Here is a 21,088-nt window from a genome sequence, read left to right on the forward strand (position 1 = left end):
AAAAAGATATCGGCATTGCTACTCTATAATAAATGTAACTAACTTAATTCCTTAATGCACATATGAGGGTTTTTTCCATAATTATGTCTGTTTAAAGGGAGCTTCACCAACTAGTTTAAAAGTCCTTCCTATAGTTTCACTGGAGAGTCCAGCAACACCTTGCTTTCCTACTGGTTTCCAGCAATGAAATTATAAAATGCTTGCTTTGTGTATCAGCATGCAGCTCCTTCCACTGGTCAATGGTAAAACTTTCATTTTTTCCTAGGTTTATTTTGATCATTATTTAGAGTGTTGTTCATTCAGCCTTAAACAGACAAAGACTTAGACCTATCTTCTGTGTTAGCCTTGTGCCTAGAACATAGAGAAATATGCATTTTCATACAAGACAAAATATAACATTTCCCCTCCTTTAAGCCAAGCTAGCATTACCACTTATATCAGTGTTCCATTACTTTTATAAACAGTAATTCCTATGCTCCTAATCTGCTCCCCACAAAATAACACTGGATATCTTCTGAAGAAGGGATAAGACTGTAGAATTGCAGTATTCCTCCAAAGACAGAGGCTCTGCATCCAGTTCTCAAGACTTTGGGGTTTAGTGCTCTGTTTCATACTGCATTTCCTTTGCAAAGTACACCAAATACCTGGCAGTCTCTTTATAAGGCGGAACTATTTTTACTGGTTTTTTTCTATTTTTTTCCGATTGTGGACTCAGCCAAAGACTATTATCATCACAACATTAATCTCTATCATATAAATTAAACCACAGAAAATGACTCTAAATATAGCAGGCTTAGTATCTTTGAGTGTGTTTTTCACATTAACTTTAGCTACTGGAATTTGGGCTTCTTGGAAAAGCAAAAGGGATCAGCAGAACAGAAACCCAACAGAAATTGCCATAGTTGGAGGACGAAATATAAAAGTTTTCATTGGATTGTTCACTGCAACAGGTAAGTTTTCTTAAAATACTTTTTAAATTTCTTCTTAAAACTCTTGTATTACATAGATATTTTCTTTCAAAGTAAGTGAACTTCTTTAATGTCAGGGTAGATTTTACTTAAGTGTGACTTTAAAGAACTATGGTTTCATGAATCATTTTGGGATGGATTCTTCCAAACCTCTTCACACTGAGCTGAACCTAATGTTTATGTAGATTCTTTTAAATTAAAGAGATTCATGTAAGAGTTTAGTTAAGAGTTAAAGAGTTTAATTTAAGAGTGACTGAAGAATATGACACTTTTCATTAAGGATGACTGTGGTCTTTTTCTTGAACCAGTTTCTGTTATCCAGCATAATAGAACAATTTTAGTTCTGGAACAGTCTAGCTCTGTGTGGAATAAATTGCCACTCATGGTGAGCATTGGGCTCTCTTCTAAAGAAAAAATGTTTCCCCACTGAATCCTGCCCTCTGCTTCACTTTTCTTTCCTTGCTGCATGGCATCATCTGAAATTTGCTTCCCTGACCTGTTTTGTTGTGAAGGTATCTCCAAATGGTGTTTGACTCAGACACTTCAGCCAGTGTTGTAGGTTTGTTTTCTGACTGCAATGTCTGTTTCCATACTTTTTCCATAATGTCCATTTTCTTGGACCATGTAAGTGATGCTCATGAAGGATGGTCAATCAATCACAGCAGATTAAAAGAGGCAATTCTGTTTGCTGTAGCAAAAGTCTTCCTCCCAGAAAAAAAAAAAAAAGAAGTAAAAATTAGTTCATTCAAATTGCCTTTAAATGTTTAAACACTGAGCTTTTCTGTCCACATATTCATTCCTGAACCTCGGCAATTATTTAGAGTGGGATTCTAATACTGTTACCTGTACTCAGCAGCACATCTCAGTATGGGAGAAAACTTTGCAAAGAAAATAGAAGTATCACTAAATATTTGTAAGAGGAAAATGTTTACAAGCACTAAAGTGTTCTACAAAACTAGCTGAGAACATGTATTGCAATTCTTACCTTTTCATCTTTCACATTTACAGCCACCTGGGTTGGAGGAGCGTATATCAATGGCACAGCTGAAATCATCTACCTGCCTTCAAAAGGATTGTTGTGGGTCCAGGCACCTGTGGGATTTGCCTTGTCCCTTGTTATTGGTAATAATTCAGGCAATAATTAGGACACATAAGCTTCAAAATATATCATATGAGTATATGAAGGTATCTAATAGAGTACAGAGTACATTTTAAATGTGATTTTGATTCTTCAATCTTCCATAGACCCAGAATAAGCATTTATAATACTATTCTCTAAACTGAAACATAACAAGTTAGGTTAGCTTCCAGCTAGCATAGAGTTTTGCCTGCTTGGAACAATTTATAGGGGAAAAATATTATCTGACAACTTATCTGGCCATATTGCTTTTTTAACACAGTCTCTTATTTACAGACTATTGAGAATATTTTATTTTTATTTTTTCTTTGAAATCTCTGTGTAATGAAATTATACTATCTTGATTTTTCCCCTAAAATACATTCTCCTGAATAGCATCATCTCAGGACGAATGTGCAGTGCATCCAGCTTATCCCACTTTACAGCTGGTCACTACTGTGTTGTAACTAAGTTAAGTGTGCAGTGTTCTATACCTGAGTTGCCATTTCTCACTCCAAGAATTACTGAACTCACACTGAGGTCCAGATGTCTTGCCAAGACCAAAGTTTCTTCCAGGCCACACTGTGTTATACCATAACTGTCTAGGGCCACAGTATGATGAAAGCAAGGAGATCTGTGCAGACCTTACACAGGAATTTCTAAAATAATGATGACCTTGATTCTCAAGTCAAAGAAAAGAGTACAACCGACGTGAATATGAATCAGGCTTGGATATACATTGCCAGCATTGTTAATGTGAGTAATTTTTACTAATGAAATTGAGGAGTGCAGGTCTGATCCTGCAATCTTTGCTCAGGTCAGTAGTGCCCAGACAAGCAGTCCTGTTGGCTGCAGGGTTAGCAACTATACCTCGTCTTTGGTTTTAATGAGATGGCTGCACATCTGAAGTCTAATATTTAGATGAAGGTGGGTGGGACTCAGCTCAGTGTGCAGATTAAAACAATATAGTTCTGGGAAGAGACAATAAAGTCACCAAGATGAAAATGCAATCAGAACAGGAACACATATCAACATATTGCCTCACATGGCCAAGGACAAAGTTTTGTCTCTTTTTTTAGCCAAATATGAGTCTCTGCCTACTGACATTTTCCATAGGATGCATTTCAGAAAGCTTAATGTCTCAGCTTGGTAGGTCACTGGGAATGGAGAGATTACATGTGGGTGTGCTCTGAGCTAAGTTCTTGTTGGAGTCACACAGGTATCTTATGCCATTTGGGGTGCCCTAGATTGTCCTCCCTGGCCTCCAGTAGCCACTCCAGAAAGATGTAGCTGTGCCAAAATTGGATGATCGTATCTGTCACCTGTAAGCAGATATTCTTTATAACATGGGGCTTCTCAGATGGACAAAATATCACAATCAGGCAAGTGAATTGAGGCCCCGGTGTCTGGTGGGCAGCACAATTCTCTGGGGTCCATTAGGTATTAAGTCCACACTCACTATATGGGTCTGATACACAAGTACCATATTATTCTTACCTTTCTTTTCCTGGAGTATAAAATATGTCATCACTTCTAACAGGTGGTTTCTTCTTTGTAAATCCAATGAGATCCAAGAATTATGTGACAGTGATGGACCCCATTCAAGAAACTTATGGGAACATGATGGGAAGCTTACTCTTCATTCCACCGCTGCTAGGAGAGGTGTTCTGGTTTGCAGCTATCCTGGCATCCTTGGGTAAATACTTACTTTCCTGTTATATTTGTTAAAGGTCATGCGGCACAACTGTTAGAGTATAATACACAGTTGAGAATGGCGTTGGACTAAGCCGCAGAAGGCTGTGCTTCATGTCTCCTTTTGTGAGAGGAACACAACCATTACTCATTCCTGGAAAATATATTTTTAGGTTTTAAACAAATGACAGTAGTATATGTTCATTATATTACAATAGAGAGGTCTGGTAATAGGAGTTTGTACCTTCCTCTTGTCTGTGGGAGACTAAATGTACAAAGGCAAAGTTCCTTGGCAAAGGCCATGCAGCAGTGTACCAACAAGAGCAGAAAGGGAACTCAGTGCACTCTCTGTAGATTGCCTTTCTCATACAGTGTGGTGTGGTGGCACCAAGGGAATAACATGTCCTTATTTATTCTGTATTCTTCACATATCAAATGCTGTCCTTGTCTGCAGGAGCAACAATGAGGGTCATCTTGGATATTGGAGGTCCTTTGGCTATCATCGTCTCAGCATGCACTGTCATACTTTACACTCTACTGGGAGGCCTCTACTCTGTTGCATACACAGATGTCATCCAGATGGTTTTCATTACCCTCAGTCTGGCAAGTCCTGTGCATTTCTTTGTTATCAGTTTCCTAAATAAACGGAAAAATCCAGCTCTTCTTTTCAGCATGTCTCAGACCAAAGAAAACTCCATCAATACTGATCCTTGCCCTACAGTTCATCTTTAGGAGAACAGATCTCCCAAAACATCTTATAGTGTTTATACTTCCTGCATTTCAGACAGTGCCATTGGCCTTGCTGGGTCAATGTAGTAAGGTCTGAACACAAGCAAAGTCTGCAGAACCTATCCAGGACAATATCAGATGGGGAGAGATCTGTCTACTGAAGGCCCCAGTTGTGCTGAATTACAGACTCATGTTCTTGATGATGTCATAAACCAGAAACATGTAGATTCAGAGTAAGGAAAGGGCAGAAATGAAGACTGTAAGACTGGGTTTAATCTTATGTAACTCTGTGTTCTACATATACCTTAATTTAAATATCTGCCCTACAAGAACAAGGACACTGGGAAAACTGTTAACTATTTCCATTTCTATCCTAGTGGATCTGCATCCCCTTTGTTCTGATGAACTCTGCAACAGAAAGTATTTATTACACTGCAACTCATCAATCTTACCAAGACCCTTGGATCGGGAAGATAGAAAAACAGTATCTTGGAAGGTGGCTGGATGACTTCTTGTACTTGGTATGGAGTATTTCTTGGACAAGTTGTTGGGAGAAGGAATTGTGCTGGGACTTTCTGTCTGGAAAGCTTGTGGGTTCTTCCAGCCAGGAGCCCTACATTGCAAGGCCAGTTGACAGGGCCCAGACAGTGTGTAAAACCTTGTCTCAGCCACCCTGCAACACACTAAATGGACTGGGGGGATCTGAGGCTCATCTGTGGGATGAAAACAAGCAGGAGGGACACTCCATCCTTTACCCACATGGAGGAAGGTACCTCCTGCTTAAGACCATGTAGGCAGCCAGTTCCACTCCTGGCACCTAAATGAGTAGTTTCCTACCTTTTGAGAGGTTGATCTCACAGCCTTAATAGTGTGCTTTTAACATAAATATGTAAAGTTCCCTCTATGTGGAAAAAAAATTGCATGATTGCAGATCATCAGCAACCACAGTGCCACTGACTTCACTGCACAACTCAACTTTTGAGCTACCAATATAGCCAAGACTGTTGTTCTGCTCTCACTAAACTGGTAATAGGGACACATAGAAGCTTGACCTTTTATGGTGAGGACAGTATCTTCAGATTTTATTTGATTAACTTGGTGTGCTAAGGTGAAAATTATGATTTCGGTTTTGATTTTAGAGTATAATCTAGCTAAGTTTGGGTAGATTTATTTGCAAAAGTTGCATTCCTGAAAAAATTCCCCTTCCCTTCCTCTCTGCCTAATTCACTGTTCCAAGTAACCTATTTTTCAGCTTTTTCAGTCTGCCAAACCATTAACTTGTTTCCATTAAAATTTCACATCTCACAATGAAAACAAAGGACATCCTTAACCATCAGAAGTATCACCCACAAGAGTCAGAGCTGGGCAACATTTATGCATTTGAAATGAGAATTTTATAACACTAGAGATTATCATCCATCTGAATGGATGGATGATGCCCTACAGCAGCCAGCAGTCTGGTGAGTACCACTGGTAACATCTGAATGTTTCAGGTGCTTGGGAGCATCCCATGGCAAACTTACTTCCAAAGGGTGCTCTCCACTGCCTCGACAGGACAGGCAAGGCTCATCTCCTACCTCTCAGGACTTGGGTGTTTTGCAATGGCTATCCCTTCTGTGCTCATTGGTGCAGTCGCAGCATCAACAGGTAAAACTAATTGTTTACCTCTGAGTAATTAACATGTTTTTGTCAAAAGCGATTAAAACTGGATCCAAAGAAGTCCTGATTTAGATTTCATATTACCCAATCCTGTGGCCCTGGCCACCAAGTTGGTAACCCCTTCCAGAAACATGGAGCCTTCTGAGGTTCAGTGCACAACTACTTAAAGACATTTAAACAGCTCCATGACTTATTTAAAACTATTTCATTATGATGAAATGACTTTTCATGGACCCTGTGTTGAGGAAAGATGAAATCAGCCTCTGTAAAACCCTGTATAATCCTGTTCTAGAAGAAATCCTTCTGTTAATGCCTTCTGCATGTAAGACCCAGCAATATTACTACAGATTGTTAATAAGATTCTGAAGAAAACTTGCTTGAAGGAAGCAAGAGGTTCAGTCCTGTAAACTCACAGCCTCCTCTCAGGGAATCAGTCCTGTACTGGCTGTGAGCAAGGGTTAAAGAGCAGCCAGAACACTGAACATTTAAGAAAACCAGGTGAAGTCATGAGTTCATCTGTCATTAGGGATATCAGAGCAAAACTCCCTTCTCCTCACAAGCCTGGTCTAGAGGTTGACCTCTAACTGTCCCAATTCTAGAAACACACAAAGCACAGCTGTTCCTAGAGATGCTGTGGAGGAAAAGGAAAATCTTTGATATAGTGAGAACTGCAGCATGATAAGGGAAATCACAAGAGATCACGAAGGAACATAAAAAATTAATCCAAGTCCTAAAATACCAAGTGGGTCTCAGTTCTTAGCCCTGATGTTCCTGGCCGTCTGAAAAGACAACTTCAAAGACACCAGAAATGTCCATGAAGGATTTGTTGTGACTTTTCCTGTTTTGTTTAAAAGACTGGAATCAGACAAGCTATGGTCTTCCGAGTCCATTTGAGAGAGGGGAATCAGCGATGATACTACCACTTGTTTTGCGCTACCTCTGCCCAGCATTTATCTCCATTGCTGGCTTGGGAGCCATTGCTGCTGCCGCAATGTCTTCTGCAGATTCAGCTCTTCTCTCCGCTGGCTCCATGTTTGCTCACAATATCTACAGGAAGATCTTGAGGAAAGAGGTACTTGGTTGCAGCATTCAGCAGTTTTGGTGTCAGGAAAGAGTGTTGTTTCAAGACTATTTCTAATCCAGTCTGTGATGGGAGGAATCAGTCCTTCAGCTGCTGAACTGGTTCCTGGAGATAGAACTCCAAACATAAGTCAAGGGTGTCCATATCCTTGGTAACGGTACCAATCCCCATATTGGTGAGCTTTGCTCGCTCTAATATGACTGGTATAAAATTTGGATTAAGATCTTAAGGGAAACAGCATAAAACCATGACCCTCAAAAGAGCAGAAGGCAGCTCCATCTCTAGGGGTGCCTGCCTTAGGTGGCTACTGGCAATAAATAGTGCCTGAAAGCATCAAGGGCTTGGTGAGAACCAGCCCAGGACAAGGCAGTGCTGGCCATCCCACCAGAAAATGTTGTGTCTTTAATGCTACAATCTCTCTTTTACAGGCTACAGAGACAGAAGTGTTATGGGCCATGAGGACCTCCATGCTGGTGTTTGGGGCTGGGGCTGCCAGTTTGGCTTTTTACTCCAGCTCTGTCTATGACCTCTGGTTCCTCAGCGGGGAGCTGGTGTATGCCCTCCTCTTCCCCCAGCTCTGCTGTGCTCTCTTTGCTCCCAGCACCAACACCTACGGCTCAGCTGCCGGATTCTTGGTCGGGCTCCTGCTGAGGCTACTGGCAGGGGAGCCTGCCCTGAGCATCCCCCCTGTCATCTGCTACTCAGCCTGCCCTCTGATGAATGGGACCTTCAGTCAGCTCTTCCCCTTTAAAACATTCACCATGTTTGTCACCTTGGGCACAATCCTTGCTGTTTCATACTTGGCCAAGGTTTTGTTTCAGAGAAACCTCATTCCCCGCACATGGGATGTTTGCAGTATTATAGGGGGAACCAGGACCCTCATCCCCCTGCAGCAGATGGAGAAACAGGTGGGTTCACCAACCATTGCACTAGAAGGGAACCATGATTAAACATGGGGCTTTGTTTGAAAGGCCATGGTGCATTCAGCAGTTAGTGTACAGCACAAACAGCATTGCTCTTCCCTTTGCTCTCTCCAGTAATGAATTGTTTAAAGTCCTCACAGAGCAATAAAAACACATTCTGTTCATCCAAAGACAATGTGTGAGCTTGAAGTCTGCAGTGATTAAAGTCACATGGTGATGGAGCACAATCTTGTGGTGATGACCACAGGGCACCTTGGCCCCAGCAGCAGTTGCTTCAAGGTGCTCCTGGTACCCCACCTGAAAGCAAAGCTATAAATCATGCTCTGACATTTAGGGCATTCTCAAGACACATACTTTTCTCACCACAAAGGAGACAAACTAATATTTAATAGATTGGGTATTCTTGATTAAAAAAAAAGGGCAAGCAAACCTGTTTCCATTACGCAGCTGGCTTTAGCACAATCATCCCTGGGAAGCACATCAGACCTATAAAAACACACATTACTGAAAGTAGTACAACCACCACAGCAGTCCAGCAGTAATATCAGCTCTGCACCATTCCTCACATGCTTTACAAAGCTTTCTTTGACACAGCAAAAACTTTTGCTTATGCCTCTCCCCACTGTGGTATCAGGCCACACAGCCAGTGTGGATCCCACAGCCTGGGGATGTGTGAGACATCCCCTCTCACATGACCTGATAGGGCAGAAGCAGAAAAGAAAGATGAAGCAACAGCCCTTAATTATTTGATAAGAAAGTTTTACATAGCCACTAATTAAAAAATTCAACCAAATGGAAAAAATAGAGGTGCCAGAGAGACTCCTGAATGAGTTTTCTTGAAAACACGTGGTAAATCACTCATGTGAAAGTGTTACTCTATCACAGCAACAGGACGGTGTGGGACAAATACACAGAGTGCTGTGTGAGAAATCAGACTGTGATGACAGAAAGGAGCAGGAAAACTTATTCTGAACGTTCCTGCTGGGACATGAAAACCTGAGGGCAAGATCCCAAAAGATTCGAGCCACAGGTCAGTACAGAAAAGCCCTGACACCTTGTTTGCATAAATTCTCAATGGCTAGGAAGAGAAGAAACCCAGCTAAGTAGTGAGTTTGGCCTCTAGCCTGAAGTCTGATGGACTAAGAACATCTCACAATGGGATGGGTCATTAAGATGCAAGCTCAATTAAAGATTCAGGAGGATCCTGCAGCAATGGCTCGTGGATGGCTGTTGTTTTATACTTCCCTCAGCAGCTGTGCAGCAGCTCACCAGGGATCATTGTAATCCACCCACGAGAGCCAGCAGGAATCATATTCACAATACCTTTACAAAGTGGTTGTGGGAGATGCTGTGCATGGAAACACCTGTGCAGTTGGAGGGAAGATATTTACTGACATAACCAAAATAGCCCACAGCAGAGCAACCCTCACAGCCAACTGAGCTGCTGAGGGTGTAAACAACAGGCTGCTCTGTGAATTGTTTCCAGCATGTGTATGCACACAGCGAGAAACTCCACTGGTGCGATCATGCATGGCTGCAGCAAGCTCAGCAAGAAGCCACGAGTCACTCTGAGCTGTACCAAGGCAAGGGCTATGACTCAGGAGGAGGACTGGCAGCCCTGTGCTTTAGATATGACTTTGATGACTCTGCTCCCCATGTGGAACATTCATCTCCTTTAAAATATCCATCCTCAGCAAGGTGGAGATTCTGCTCCTCATCAGACAAATGGCAGTGGACACCTGGGCACACTTACTTACCCATGCACAGCAATCCTGTTGATATGCTTTATTAAGCCAAGACCAGAAATTCTTTCCTGGGTCTTTAGAGACTGCCATGAAATATTAATTATAATGTGTATGGAAAAGAGGAAAAAAACCTGTTTTGAAAATTAAAAGCTTTACCATTTACTCTGGCCCTGGGCAGTCACCCACTGATTTGAGTGGGAGCAGGTGAGGTCGTGCTTAGCTAAGGGAGACACCAAAGCTATCATTACCTTAGTGCCAGAAGAACAGGGCTCTTGTTAAATTGCAGTTGCTATACACTGATTCAACCATACTTCCATGCAAGATTTAGGGGTGACCTAGTTTGGGGACCTGTACCTCCCCTTGAGTGGAGCAGACCAAAGCAGACATACTGCACTTGAACAAGTGCACAGACCTGCTGCATGGCCCAGATGACAGTGAAACTCTGATGTCCTCAGGCCCAGGTCAACACCTTGCTCCCTGACCACTGAATCACACAATCACAGTATGGTTAGGATTGGAAGTGACCTTAAAGATCATCTCATTCCAAGCCCCTACCATGAGCAGGAACACCTTCCATTACACCAGGTAGCTCAAAGCCCCACCCAACCCAACTTTGGACACTTACAGGGATGGGGCATTCACAACTGGGCAACATCTTCCACTGCCTCCCCACTCAATGAGTAAAGAATTTCTTATAAATATCTAACTTAAACCAACCCTCTTTCAGTTGAAAACCATTGTCTCTTGTCCTGTCACTATCTGCCCACATAAAAAACTTCCTCTCCCTCCTTTTTACAAGCCCCGTCTAGGTATTGGAAGGCCATAATAACATTTCCCTGAAGCTTCTCTTCTCCAGGCTGAAGAAGCCCAATTCTCTCAGCCTGTCTTCACAGGAGAGACGTTTCAGCCCCCTGATTATTTTTGTGGCCTCCTCTGGACCACTTCAATGGGCCCATGCCTGTCCTGTGCTGAGGACTCCAGAGCTGGATGCAGCACTCCAGGTGGTGTCTCAAAAAAACAGAGTAAAGGAGCAGAATTGCCTCCCTTGACCTGCTGGCCACATCTCTTGATGCAGCCCAGGAGACACCCCACACAGCAGCTCTGAAAAACCAATCCCTAGATCTGAAAATACCTTTTTAGTACACCATTGTACTCAACTTCTCCTGCTGCTTCCCTGCAGAGTCCCAAAGTTTGACACTAAAGTCTTTCTGTGCTAACATGCTTGGCATGGAGAGCAATAGATCCACAGCTTCCTGAGAGAGTGTCAAAGGACATTGCTGAAGAGTGTCACCACCACCTTCATGTTCCTGCCCAGCGTCACCACAGAGACTCACAGAGACTTCAAATAGGAAAATCTCAGCACAGTAAGGGGTATCTGGCATACTCAGCCAGACTTTGCCCTTACAAAGCTTCCCTAAATTTCATACCACTAAAAACGCTCTGCTTTGTGTGAAGAGAGGAAAATGGCAAATACAATTACTGTAACTCTCATGAATGTTTGCTATTTTTCATCCTTTTATGACTCCCTCCTCAGAACATCCCCCATCAAGCTTAAAAAGAAAACATTCATCAAGGTCGGACAAAGTTTTGAAAGGAATTAGCTGCAAGTAAAATAAATATAGAAGTAATTCTAGCCTATACTTAATGACCAAGTGCCTAGTTCCAGTCCAGCACACCCAAAGTCCTTGAGGTGTTGCTAGAATGGGGGATAATGGCCCACCTCCCAGGAAACTATTCCTCTTAGATTACTGCCTCCAGTTCTGTATTCCTTTATTTGCCTTTCCCCTTCTTAATAAAAAAATCATTTGGTTACTGGAGTGCCCCAGTTTACCTCTCCACATAATGAATTTATCTCCTTTGACCCTTAGGTGTGTCCATGACAATGACTCTATACAGTTCCAGTTTTCATTAACTTTCCTCAGCCTAGGCAGCTGGTAACTGGTTTTGGCATTTTTGATGTTAATAATACCCTATCTGACATGTCTAATTAAAAAAATGCAAAACAAAACAAACAAAAAAAAAACACCAAAAAAACAAACCAAAGTAAAACACACAAAAAAACACCCCCAACCTGAAATTTGGTAAGCATTTGGTTTACTGTGAGTTCTTGGCATCTCACCAGATCCTCACCAGGCATCTTCAAATGTCTAGTTTATGTAGACGAGAAAAATAGGAAAATAACACTACTGAAGGGAAATCTGCACCTCTTTCCCTTTTCACTTACTTCATTTTTAGGATTTCCTAAACATGTCCTCAATAGAATAACACTTGGATCCAACAAGAATGCAAAGAAATACATGCAGATTTGCCAGACATTTCTAGCACTGCCAGGGAGATACTTCCAGGTGAACTATGAGCTGCATGGGGCCTGGGTGAATCTCTCCTTGTTTCGATGCAAATTCCATGCTCTCTGGCTTTCCTCACCTTCCATACACCAGTCCCGCCTTGCAGTTCTCAGACTTTGCTACAACCTCTGCTGCAGAGAATACCAGCTTAGTTAGCAGAGCTTTTTAGTCTTCTAGTAACTTTTCCTGCTCTAGACTACCACTGTTGGGCTTCTCCAAGAAAAGAAGAATTGAAAGGCATTTATCTCCCTCAGCAGAACATTTGCAAGTATGTTAAAAAGACAGATTTCTTTGCTGATCCCTAAAACTTCAAGATGATTCATCGTCTCCAGGGATGGGAATGCTGCTGCATGGGTTTCTCTGCCTCCAGGTAAAGACAGGATCACCTTTGTGTCTGGAATTTGGGAAGTCTGGAATAATCAGAATAATAATAATATGAACTAAAGTAAGGTTTCTATTATCAGACACAAAAGCAAGAACATCCCAAAAGATGTATTGATAAAGTTTTCCTGAATTCTGATGAGAAATGTCTTTCTTCAACATTAAACCCCCTCAAGAACAAACAGTCTAATTTTTTTTGGCCAAATGGGCAAATAGTTGCTTTGTGTTTTCTTAAATAATCTTTTGGCAGGTCTCTTGCAGTACCTGTTTTGGCAGAGGTGTCCACTTTCCTCATCCCCTCCTCAGTTTCCCTCCAGCAATCTACCTGACCCTGAGGTGTTGCTGCACAAGTTCACCTTTGCAAATCTCCCTTAAGCAACTCACTTGACTGACTCGTGCTTTGTTTTTCCAGTCTCTTGAAGAGGGACAGCATTTTAATTCACTCTGAGAAGGATTTTGAGATCTTTGGAAGAAGATATATACTATATATGGTGAACAGTCTTTTTGCATCATGTGAGAATTTATGTCCATAGTTGGAGGGCAGTTTTCCTGGTCACTTTAATTCCAACACTGGATCAGTGGAGGTCATTTATCTTTACATTAGCAAGACTTTTAACAGTGTCTCTAACAAAATCTTGACAGGTAAGATGATAAATTACAGGTTAGATAAGTGGATAAGTAGTGAGGTGGTCTGAAAACTGGCTGAACTGCCAGGCTCAGAGGTCTGTGATCCACAGCAGAAAGTTCAGCTGGAAGCCAAAACCTAGCGTGACCCAAAGTTTAATGCTGGGGGCACTACTGTTTAGCTTGCTCATTAGTGGCCTCAGTGTTGGGGCACTGCAGACTCAGTGAGTTTACAGACCATACAACACAAGGAGGAGTGGCTGATACAGTAGATGGATGTGCTGCCATCCACAGGAACCTGGACAGGCTGACAGGAACCTCATGAAGTCCAGCAAAGCAAAGTGCCAAGTCCTGAACCTGGGGAGGAACAATCCCAGGCATAAGACAGGCTGGGAGCCAAGCCAGTAATATGTTCATGTGAGAAAAAACACCAACAGCATCCTGGGCTGCATAAAGGAGAGCATTGGCAGCAGGCCATGTGAGATACCCTTCCCCTCTGCTCAGCCCTTGAGAGAAAGACAGTCTGGTGAAGGACTGTGGAGATCATTAAGAATTTGGACCATATGTCATCAACAAGAGGCTGAGACAACTGGGACTGCTCAGTCTGGAGAAGCAAAGGTTCAGGCAGACCTTACCAATGGATTTAAATAACTGGGGATGAGCAAGGAGATGGAGCTGGGGCCAGACTGTTCTCTGTGGTGCCCAGTGAGAGGACAGAAGGTCATGGGTACAAACCGAAACACAGGATAATCCATATGAAATGTCTTTTCCAGTGTAAGTGGAATCAGGCACTGGAACAGGTCACTCAGAGAGGCTGAGAAGTCTCCACCCTTGAAGATACCCAAAGCCACAGGTCTGAGTAACCTACTTTCACTGACCCTACCCTGAACAGAAGGTTGGGCTAGAGAATCTCCAGAGATGAAAAGAATCTCCAGAAAAGCTTTCTCACATCAGTCTTCATGTGATTTTGTGATCCTGGAAGAATTCAACAATGGTCTCATGGCACCATCTAAATGCCTTCAGCAGCAGCATCCCTTTGGTGAGCTGGGCTGGGCCTTCTTTCAGATATGTTCTCACTTTAGCCTTTGGCAATAACAAACAGTTGAATCTTTGAAAGGTTTCACTTAAAGTTACCATAAAGTTATGCTTTTTTTTTAATTTATACAATGGTCTGGACCCAAAATTGTCCACAATAACACAAGTCCAGCTTAGCTGGCTGTATGAAATTGTTTCCAAAAGCTAATAAAAGCTGTGACAAAAAGGCCAGAAAGGTCTGGATAATTTCTATGGGTATGGGTGTGATAAGAACTCTTCAATGCTCCTAGTGCCATTGTGGTTTATGCGTGACAATGAGGAGAAAGATCCTAAAAATGGGGAAAACAGCTTCCAGACTAAAAGAGTGGCTGGACTGGATTTTAGTCCACTACCTCAAATGAGGTGAAGAGACACTGATTAGGCAAGGTCATTCCATGGGGCAGGGAGAGGACTTTTTGGACTCTAAGGTTATGTCTACATGACTAAACGCTTCTGCATGATTAAATACTCCTGGCCCCTAGGCCAAATTGTAGAGTTAATGCAGTCAGGTGGAGGTGCAAACTCTGCTGGAATAGAAGCGGAAGATTGCAGAAGTTAGAGGAGCCAAATCTTGTCAAATCTCTGTCCTCTGGAATGATCTGAGATGAACTGTCTCCAGAATAGCACTGGAGTTTTCTTTTCAAGTAAACTAATTAGTTCACTCAAAAAAGATGCAGGGAATGCACTAACAGTCCCACAAAATATGTCATAGCCTGGGACTGGACTGAGAGGATTAAATATTTGCAGTAGACAGACTTAATGCAGCAGACACCAGCCTCTGCACAGCAATCTATTGTTGCCTGGGCTGGTAGAATCCCCTGAGTTACCCTGAGGCTTCCATGGCCTTGGTTTTCCTTGACATTTTTATAGTTCCTCTGTGGAGAATCTGAGATAGTATCAGACAGAAATTTGATTATGAAAGAAGAACAATACAAAATCAATGCCATGTACATTAGGTAGATTAACAACTGGCTAACCTACAGGTTTGAAATGTAATTACAAGTAGGAAATTATCAACCAGTATCTGAACATCCAGTAAGGTTGATTCTTGGCATTGTGCTACTGTACTGCACTTACCAGTGACTGGGTAGGCAATGAGGACCAGTCCACACCGTGTGCTCAGCTGATCAAATAAGCTGCGGGTCAATATGGGCTCATGGGCAATCTAATGCAGGTGTCTATAGACAGATCAGGTGTAGCACAGTCTAAACCCAGCTATTGGCTGTGTTGTCCTAAAAGGAAGGACTGAGAGGTATTATGCACTGTAATGTGGAGATTCAGATGGATCAATCTTACCCAGAATATGCTTCTGCTACCTCGTCTAATTTTTATTTTTTTCTCACAGACAGGGCTTATGACAATATCCAGTGTTTGGAAATTAAAACTAGATAAACTCAGACTACAAACAAGGCTCATAATTTGAAATGTCAGATCCATTAAATATTAGAATCATTTGCCAAGGACTGAGCTGGATTCTTCATCACTAAAAGTTCCTGGCACAACTTGCTGGGCAATGCAAAACCCTGGTGCTAATCCTGATTTACAAGGCAAGAAAGGAGAAAGAAGTTTCTTGAGAAACTGGAAAAAATAGAACTAGCAGGAAAGATAGAACAGAGGCTGAGCTTGCTGCTCCCCATTATGCTTTGTAGGCAAGGGAGTGCATAAGCCACAGTTAGTTCTGTGCATTTTTATTTGGACCGTGTCATTCTAAATATCCCTCTGGTGAAAATGTATCCAGAATTACAATGGATAAAAACAGAGTGTCTACTGTCCTTCAAACTGAGTTTAGAGAAAGTACTAAACTGCTAAGAGAATTTAAGATGCTTTTTCCTCAAACACTGCCACCCTGGCATGTACTGTGAGATGTACCTTATTGGGGTGTGTTGATCACCATTTTTCACAAGATGTTTTAGGGACAAATGCTGCCAAACTCCCTACCCAGAGACCCAAATTGCAGAGAGGTTTTAAATATTTACACTCTAGCACTGCCTACGCTCAGCTTCCAGTTACACAAACCACCGCTTCCTTTGCAGAGCTCGCCTTTCCCCACACCCTGAGTGGGGCTCTCCCAGTATTACCAGGAATGTCCCCACCAGGAGACAGACTACCACCAACCACTATTGCCTCTCACTTCCCAGCTGGATAAACATTTCCCCAGGTGGTCAGTGGCCTTTGGGCCCTGGTAAGACACCTGCAGCTCATCACAGCTCACCACCCACAGGGTGAAACTGCTAAAGACGTTGGGACATCTTCTGCTGTCAGTGGTGGTGATGCACAACCTCCTCCAGCAGCCACCTACCCACATCGCACTCCTGCAAATTAGAGGTGAAAAATCAATGAAGTTTCCATCTCTGATATGCTTGGAGAAGTTCTAAATCCTCCACTCACACAGGCTGAGGTGGGGCATAAGGCCAAGGTCATAACTGATGTGATGTCTGCAGTACTGCAGGAGGAAACCACCCAAGGTGTGCTTGCAAGGGTCTGAGCTGTAAATGCCCTGAGTTACCCATACTTGTTTCCACTGGAGACACCATAATTACACCACCATTACTCAATCACAGTCATTATTTGAAAGGCCACATGCCTAACTTGCTTCAGCAGTCATTTTGCAGAGCCAGACGAGCTTGACTTGATTTGCTTCAATGTTCCATACTTGCAGCCGCCTTGAAGGCACTGTGTCCAAACACAGGAACCCACACAGACAATAGGCTGCCTGTAGCAAGGACCATCAAGCCTGGCTCTCTAGAGTGACCCTGTGGCAGTCCCTGCTCAGTGCTTTGGCAAACCTAGAGGGAGCTTAATCAGTGGCACAAAAAGAGAGTTCTGCTTTCAGCAGCTCAGTTACACCACACAAGGACAGGGTTGTGCTGACAGGATGGGTCAAAGTAAATTCTTTTCACAAAATTCATGCCAAATGAATTGGAGAGGTGTTCAGGTGATCCACATAAAAAGTGCGGTTGAGACTAAAGCGTGAATATTTAAATGGTTAATTTCAACTATACTAGCTTAATGATGTTAATTATTGCTTTGCTTAATTATTACTCATCCTTAATTTTATTTCCTTTCTAACTCCATCTGTACATATCACTACTCCTGCGTCTTAGGGGAGTGACCAAATTACAGATAGGAGACAGGCTTGAGCACCCGAGTCATCCCAAGATTTGAGATGACAGAAACTTATGCTATTCTGGTAATGAAGAGGACAGCACTGAAATTCATGGGGGGGAAAAGGGAAGACATAAGAAACTCTTTTGCATTTGCCATTTTTTGAGATTGTTCTCATTCTGGACACAGTGGATAGATGTGCCACTCACTTTGCTGAATTCTATAGCTGAAAATATTCATACTGATAATGATCAACAACAAAAAGTACCATGTGTCAGCGAAGTAGAACTACAATAGGTTGAAAAATGGTCAGATGAATCTTACATGTGATAAAAGCTCCTCTTATATATTCCTTGTGTGGTATAACAATAACCAAGCCCTTTTCTAGGCAATAGACAATAAATTCAGACATTGATATGAGGTGAAGGGTTATATGAATGAATGACTTCCTGGTGTCCTGGCCAAACTAGAACATAATTATTTTTATTTTATTGTAAGTGCATTATTGTTTTGCTTTATTTTTATTGCAACACAAGTTTAGTTCACCAGTGTCATCAAGAACATAGGCAGCCTGGGCTGCAGTGATAATGCACTAGTGGTGTTCACAGTCCTGAGGGATATAGGTCAGGCAAAGAGTAAAATCAGCTGGAACTGTAGTGATAGAAAAAGGGGTAATGGTTTTAATATGGAGGAGAGTCAATTTAGATTAGATGTCAGGAAGAAATTTTTACAGTGAGGGTGGTGAATCAGTGAAAGAGGTTGCTCAGAGAGGTAGGATAAAGACTGCCTCAGAGATTCAAGACAGTGAGGATTTTTTTCTCTGTTTTGACATAAACTTCCTAGGAAAAAAGTAACTTTGTGCTTTGGTTTCTCATTGAAAGAACATGGGGATATTACAATCTCTGTAAATACAGAAGGAGGATGATCTTGGAAGAGTTTTAATGCCACAACAGGGCCTCATAGATGAATGCAATCACCCAGCTCTAAAGTGTGCTTTGAGTACCTCCAATTTGATAAAAGCTGTTTCCGAATGTCTCCCCTATACTAAGCTCCTGTCCATTCTCAGATACACGTTTCTGCATCTTCATTAGATTTTTTTTCCTCTGTTTTTCTAACCTGCAAACCCACAAACCAAACCCACAAAGAGACTCAGGCAGTTCAGCTAGCTTAAAAAGTGGAGGAATGCTGACAGATCAGAATTGCACATGGTCTCTCCTCTTACAGCTATAGATTGATTTAGGGTAAAGAAGGGCTTTCAGTACTGCGCTTCTGCCAAAAAAAATAAAATGCACAAAGAAACCATTGACATGTAAAGTGCAGATTTGGTCAGGTACTACTTCAGATGCTGAAAAAGCCTTTTTTCCATCTTATACAAATGGAATGAATGTTTTTTATACACCAAGACCTCACAATGAATGTTCTTTTCACTTCCAGAAGACCAGAACAAGCTACCCCTGGACCACCAGCTCCATGTGAAAGGGGAGGGGCCAGCAGGACATTACCTATTTTTGGACTGCTCCTGTGCCTGGTGTACATTACTGTTGCTGGTTCAGAAGCCTGCAGCTCTTTCCTGCTCTCTGCCAGCTGTTTGTCAGCTCACTGCACCAACAAAAAGCATCTAAAGGCAGTGGTGAGCAGGCCTCTGACCCTGAGGATGAAATGTCCTGCAGTCCCTGTTAACATTTCTTTGCTCAGTTTTCTCCCATGGTTTCTTGCAGGATGAAATTACCTGTAACGGGCTATTTCCAGTCTGTAATCTCTTTGATTTTTTAACTCTAGTGGATTTTTTATCTTTTCTTCAGCAAAGGACAAAGACAAACATTTTGTCAAGTCCAAGAAAAACATCAATGCAAAAGGGTGAGGAGGAAGAAAAGAAAGCACCTCTATATAAAGCACTTCAGACTACTCATGTAGCATATTAGAGAGCAAAAGGAGCTTTCTGGCTCCTATCTGGCTGTTGCTGCAATTGCTAATGTTGTTCTGTTCCATTATTAATGACACCAGAAAGAGAAATCAGGCCTTCCAGACAAACTTGAGAGACTGTCATCTGACATCTTGCAACAAGAAGGAAAGAAAAAAATGCTTAAAACAATGGAAATAGGGAAGGGGAAAGAAAACTTAAAATACTAATCAAATAGCAATAAAATCTGCAGATATCTATAGCTATGTGGAGATTGTGAGCCAAATCTTCTACGAGCCTTGTAAATCATTGCCAGAGTGTGCTAGTTTAAGGCAACTTGATAATAAACAAAAAACCCTAATTTTTTGCAGTCTGTACTATACCACTTGCTATGTACATGTTTCCTAGAACTGCTATTTGACAAGCAGAGAAAAGTAAAACCAGAAGAGCAACACTAATGGATGGAACAGCATAACCTGGAGTGGTAGGTACATCATTAGCATCATCTGGATGTACAGTATAACCTGGAGTGGTAGGTACATCATTAGCATCATCTGGATATGGTTGGACAGGATTTTAATAAAAACCTTTGTTAGGAAAATGCATCATGAATATGCTTAGGTAAGTAAAATCAGGAATAGCACTCCAATCTGGCCTTCCTGTAAAGTCACCCTGAGTTAGCTACCAAATTAGCAATCCTGCAGAAGAGGCAGACAGGGTGCATCCCTCTGCTCACACCTGGCAGAAACAGCTCCATCGCTGAAGCCTTGCACTGATGCTCAAGCACCCAAGTCTGGGTCCTACACTCCAGATTATCCACAGCATCCTCTTCAAATTCCATCTCAACAGCAGGAGATAATTGCTGAATCTCATCCTCCATTGCATTTGTGGTGTTGGGAGGCAGGGAGAGGCTGGGAGGACTCAGAGGGGTCAAGCACCAAGGTTAGTTTGGCTGCTAATCAATAATACAGCTACCATCAGTACAAGAGAAAATGACCTCAGGTTGTGCCAGGGGAGGTTTAGACTAGATACTGCTAAAAATTGCTTCTCTGAATGGGTTGTCAAGCCCTGGAAGAGGCTGCTCAGGGAAGTGGTGTAGTCACCATCTCTAGAGATATTTAAAATACTATATGGTGCTTAGGGACATGGTTTAGTGGTGGATTTGGCAGTGCTGGGTTAACAGTTGGACTTAATGAACTTAGGGATCTCTCCTAACCTAAATGATACTGATTTCTTGAAGCCAGATGATTCTCTCTGTAGTCACTTGTTGATGGGGCTGCATCTCATGATCTCCCAAACCAGCTCCCACAGCACAGCTCACTATGGCCACACTTCTCCACAGGCTGCTAGCAAGAAGCCTGCCCTGAAAATCCCTCCTGCCTTCTGCTGCTTTGCTTCCCTGACACCGGGCTCCACCCTGCCCAAAGCACTCACCCATTGCTGCCGTTTCACACCCCAATGGGTTTCTGCTTAAGAGAAACCTCCTCTCTTGCAGAGGGCATGTTTGCACCACAGAGGGAGGGTGCATTGCTTCCAATGGGCTGTCAAGGAGAAAGGAACTAGCCAACTCTTAAATAAATATGGCTTATAATAGTTTGATTAAATGTTTTCTTGATTTTGGGCATTTTGTGATGTCACTGAATTTCTTGACATGCAACTTATATTGAAAAAACCCAACCTCAAGATATTTTAAAGTTTTCCCTTTAAAAAGAAAGAATCTAAAAGTTCTTTGCTGTTAATTATTG

General features: G+C 42.2%; 1 protein-coding gene across 1 annotated transcript; it reads left to right on the forward strand.

Moving 5' to 3' along the window:
* Positions 1-772: 772 nt before the first annotated feature.
* On the forward strand, positions 773-8,196 carry LOC139677969 (high affinity choline transporter 1-like). The gene is made up of 8 exons (XM_071568474.1): positions 773-950; positions 1,977-2,090; positions 3,626-3,781; positions 4,232-4,380; positions 4,884-5,027; positions 6,000-6,153; positions 7,020-7,237; positions 7,675-8,196. The coding sequence occupies exons 1-8, from the start codon at positions 773-775 to the stop codon at positions 8,194-8,196; spliced, it is 1,635 nt and encodes a 544-aa protein (XP_071424575.1).
* Positions 8,197-21,088: the final 12,892 nt, after the last annotated feature.

Source organism: Pithys albifrons, chromosome 1, assembly GCF_047495875.1.
Source record: "Pithys albifrons albifrons isolate INPA30051 chromosome 1, PitAlb_v1, whole genome shotgun sequence".
In the NCBI taxonomy this organism is placed as follows: Eukaryota; Metazoa; Chordata; class Aves; order Passeriformes; family Thamnophilidae; genus Pithys; species Pithys albifrons.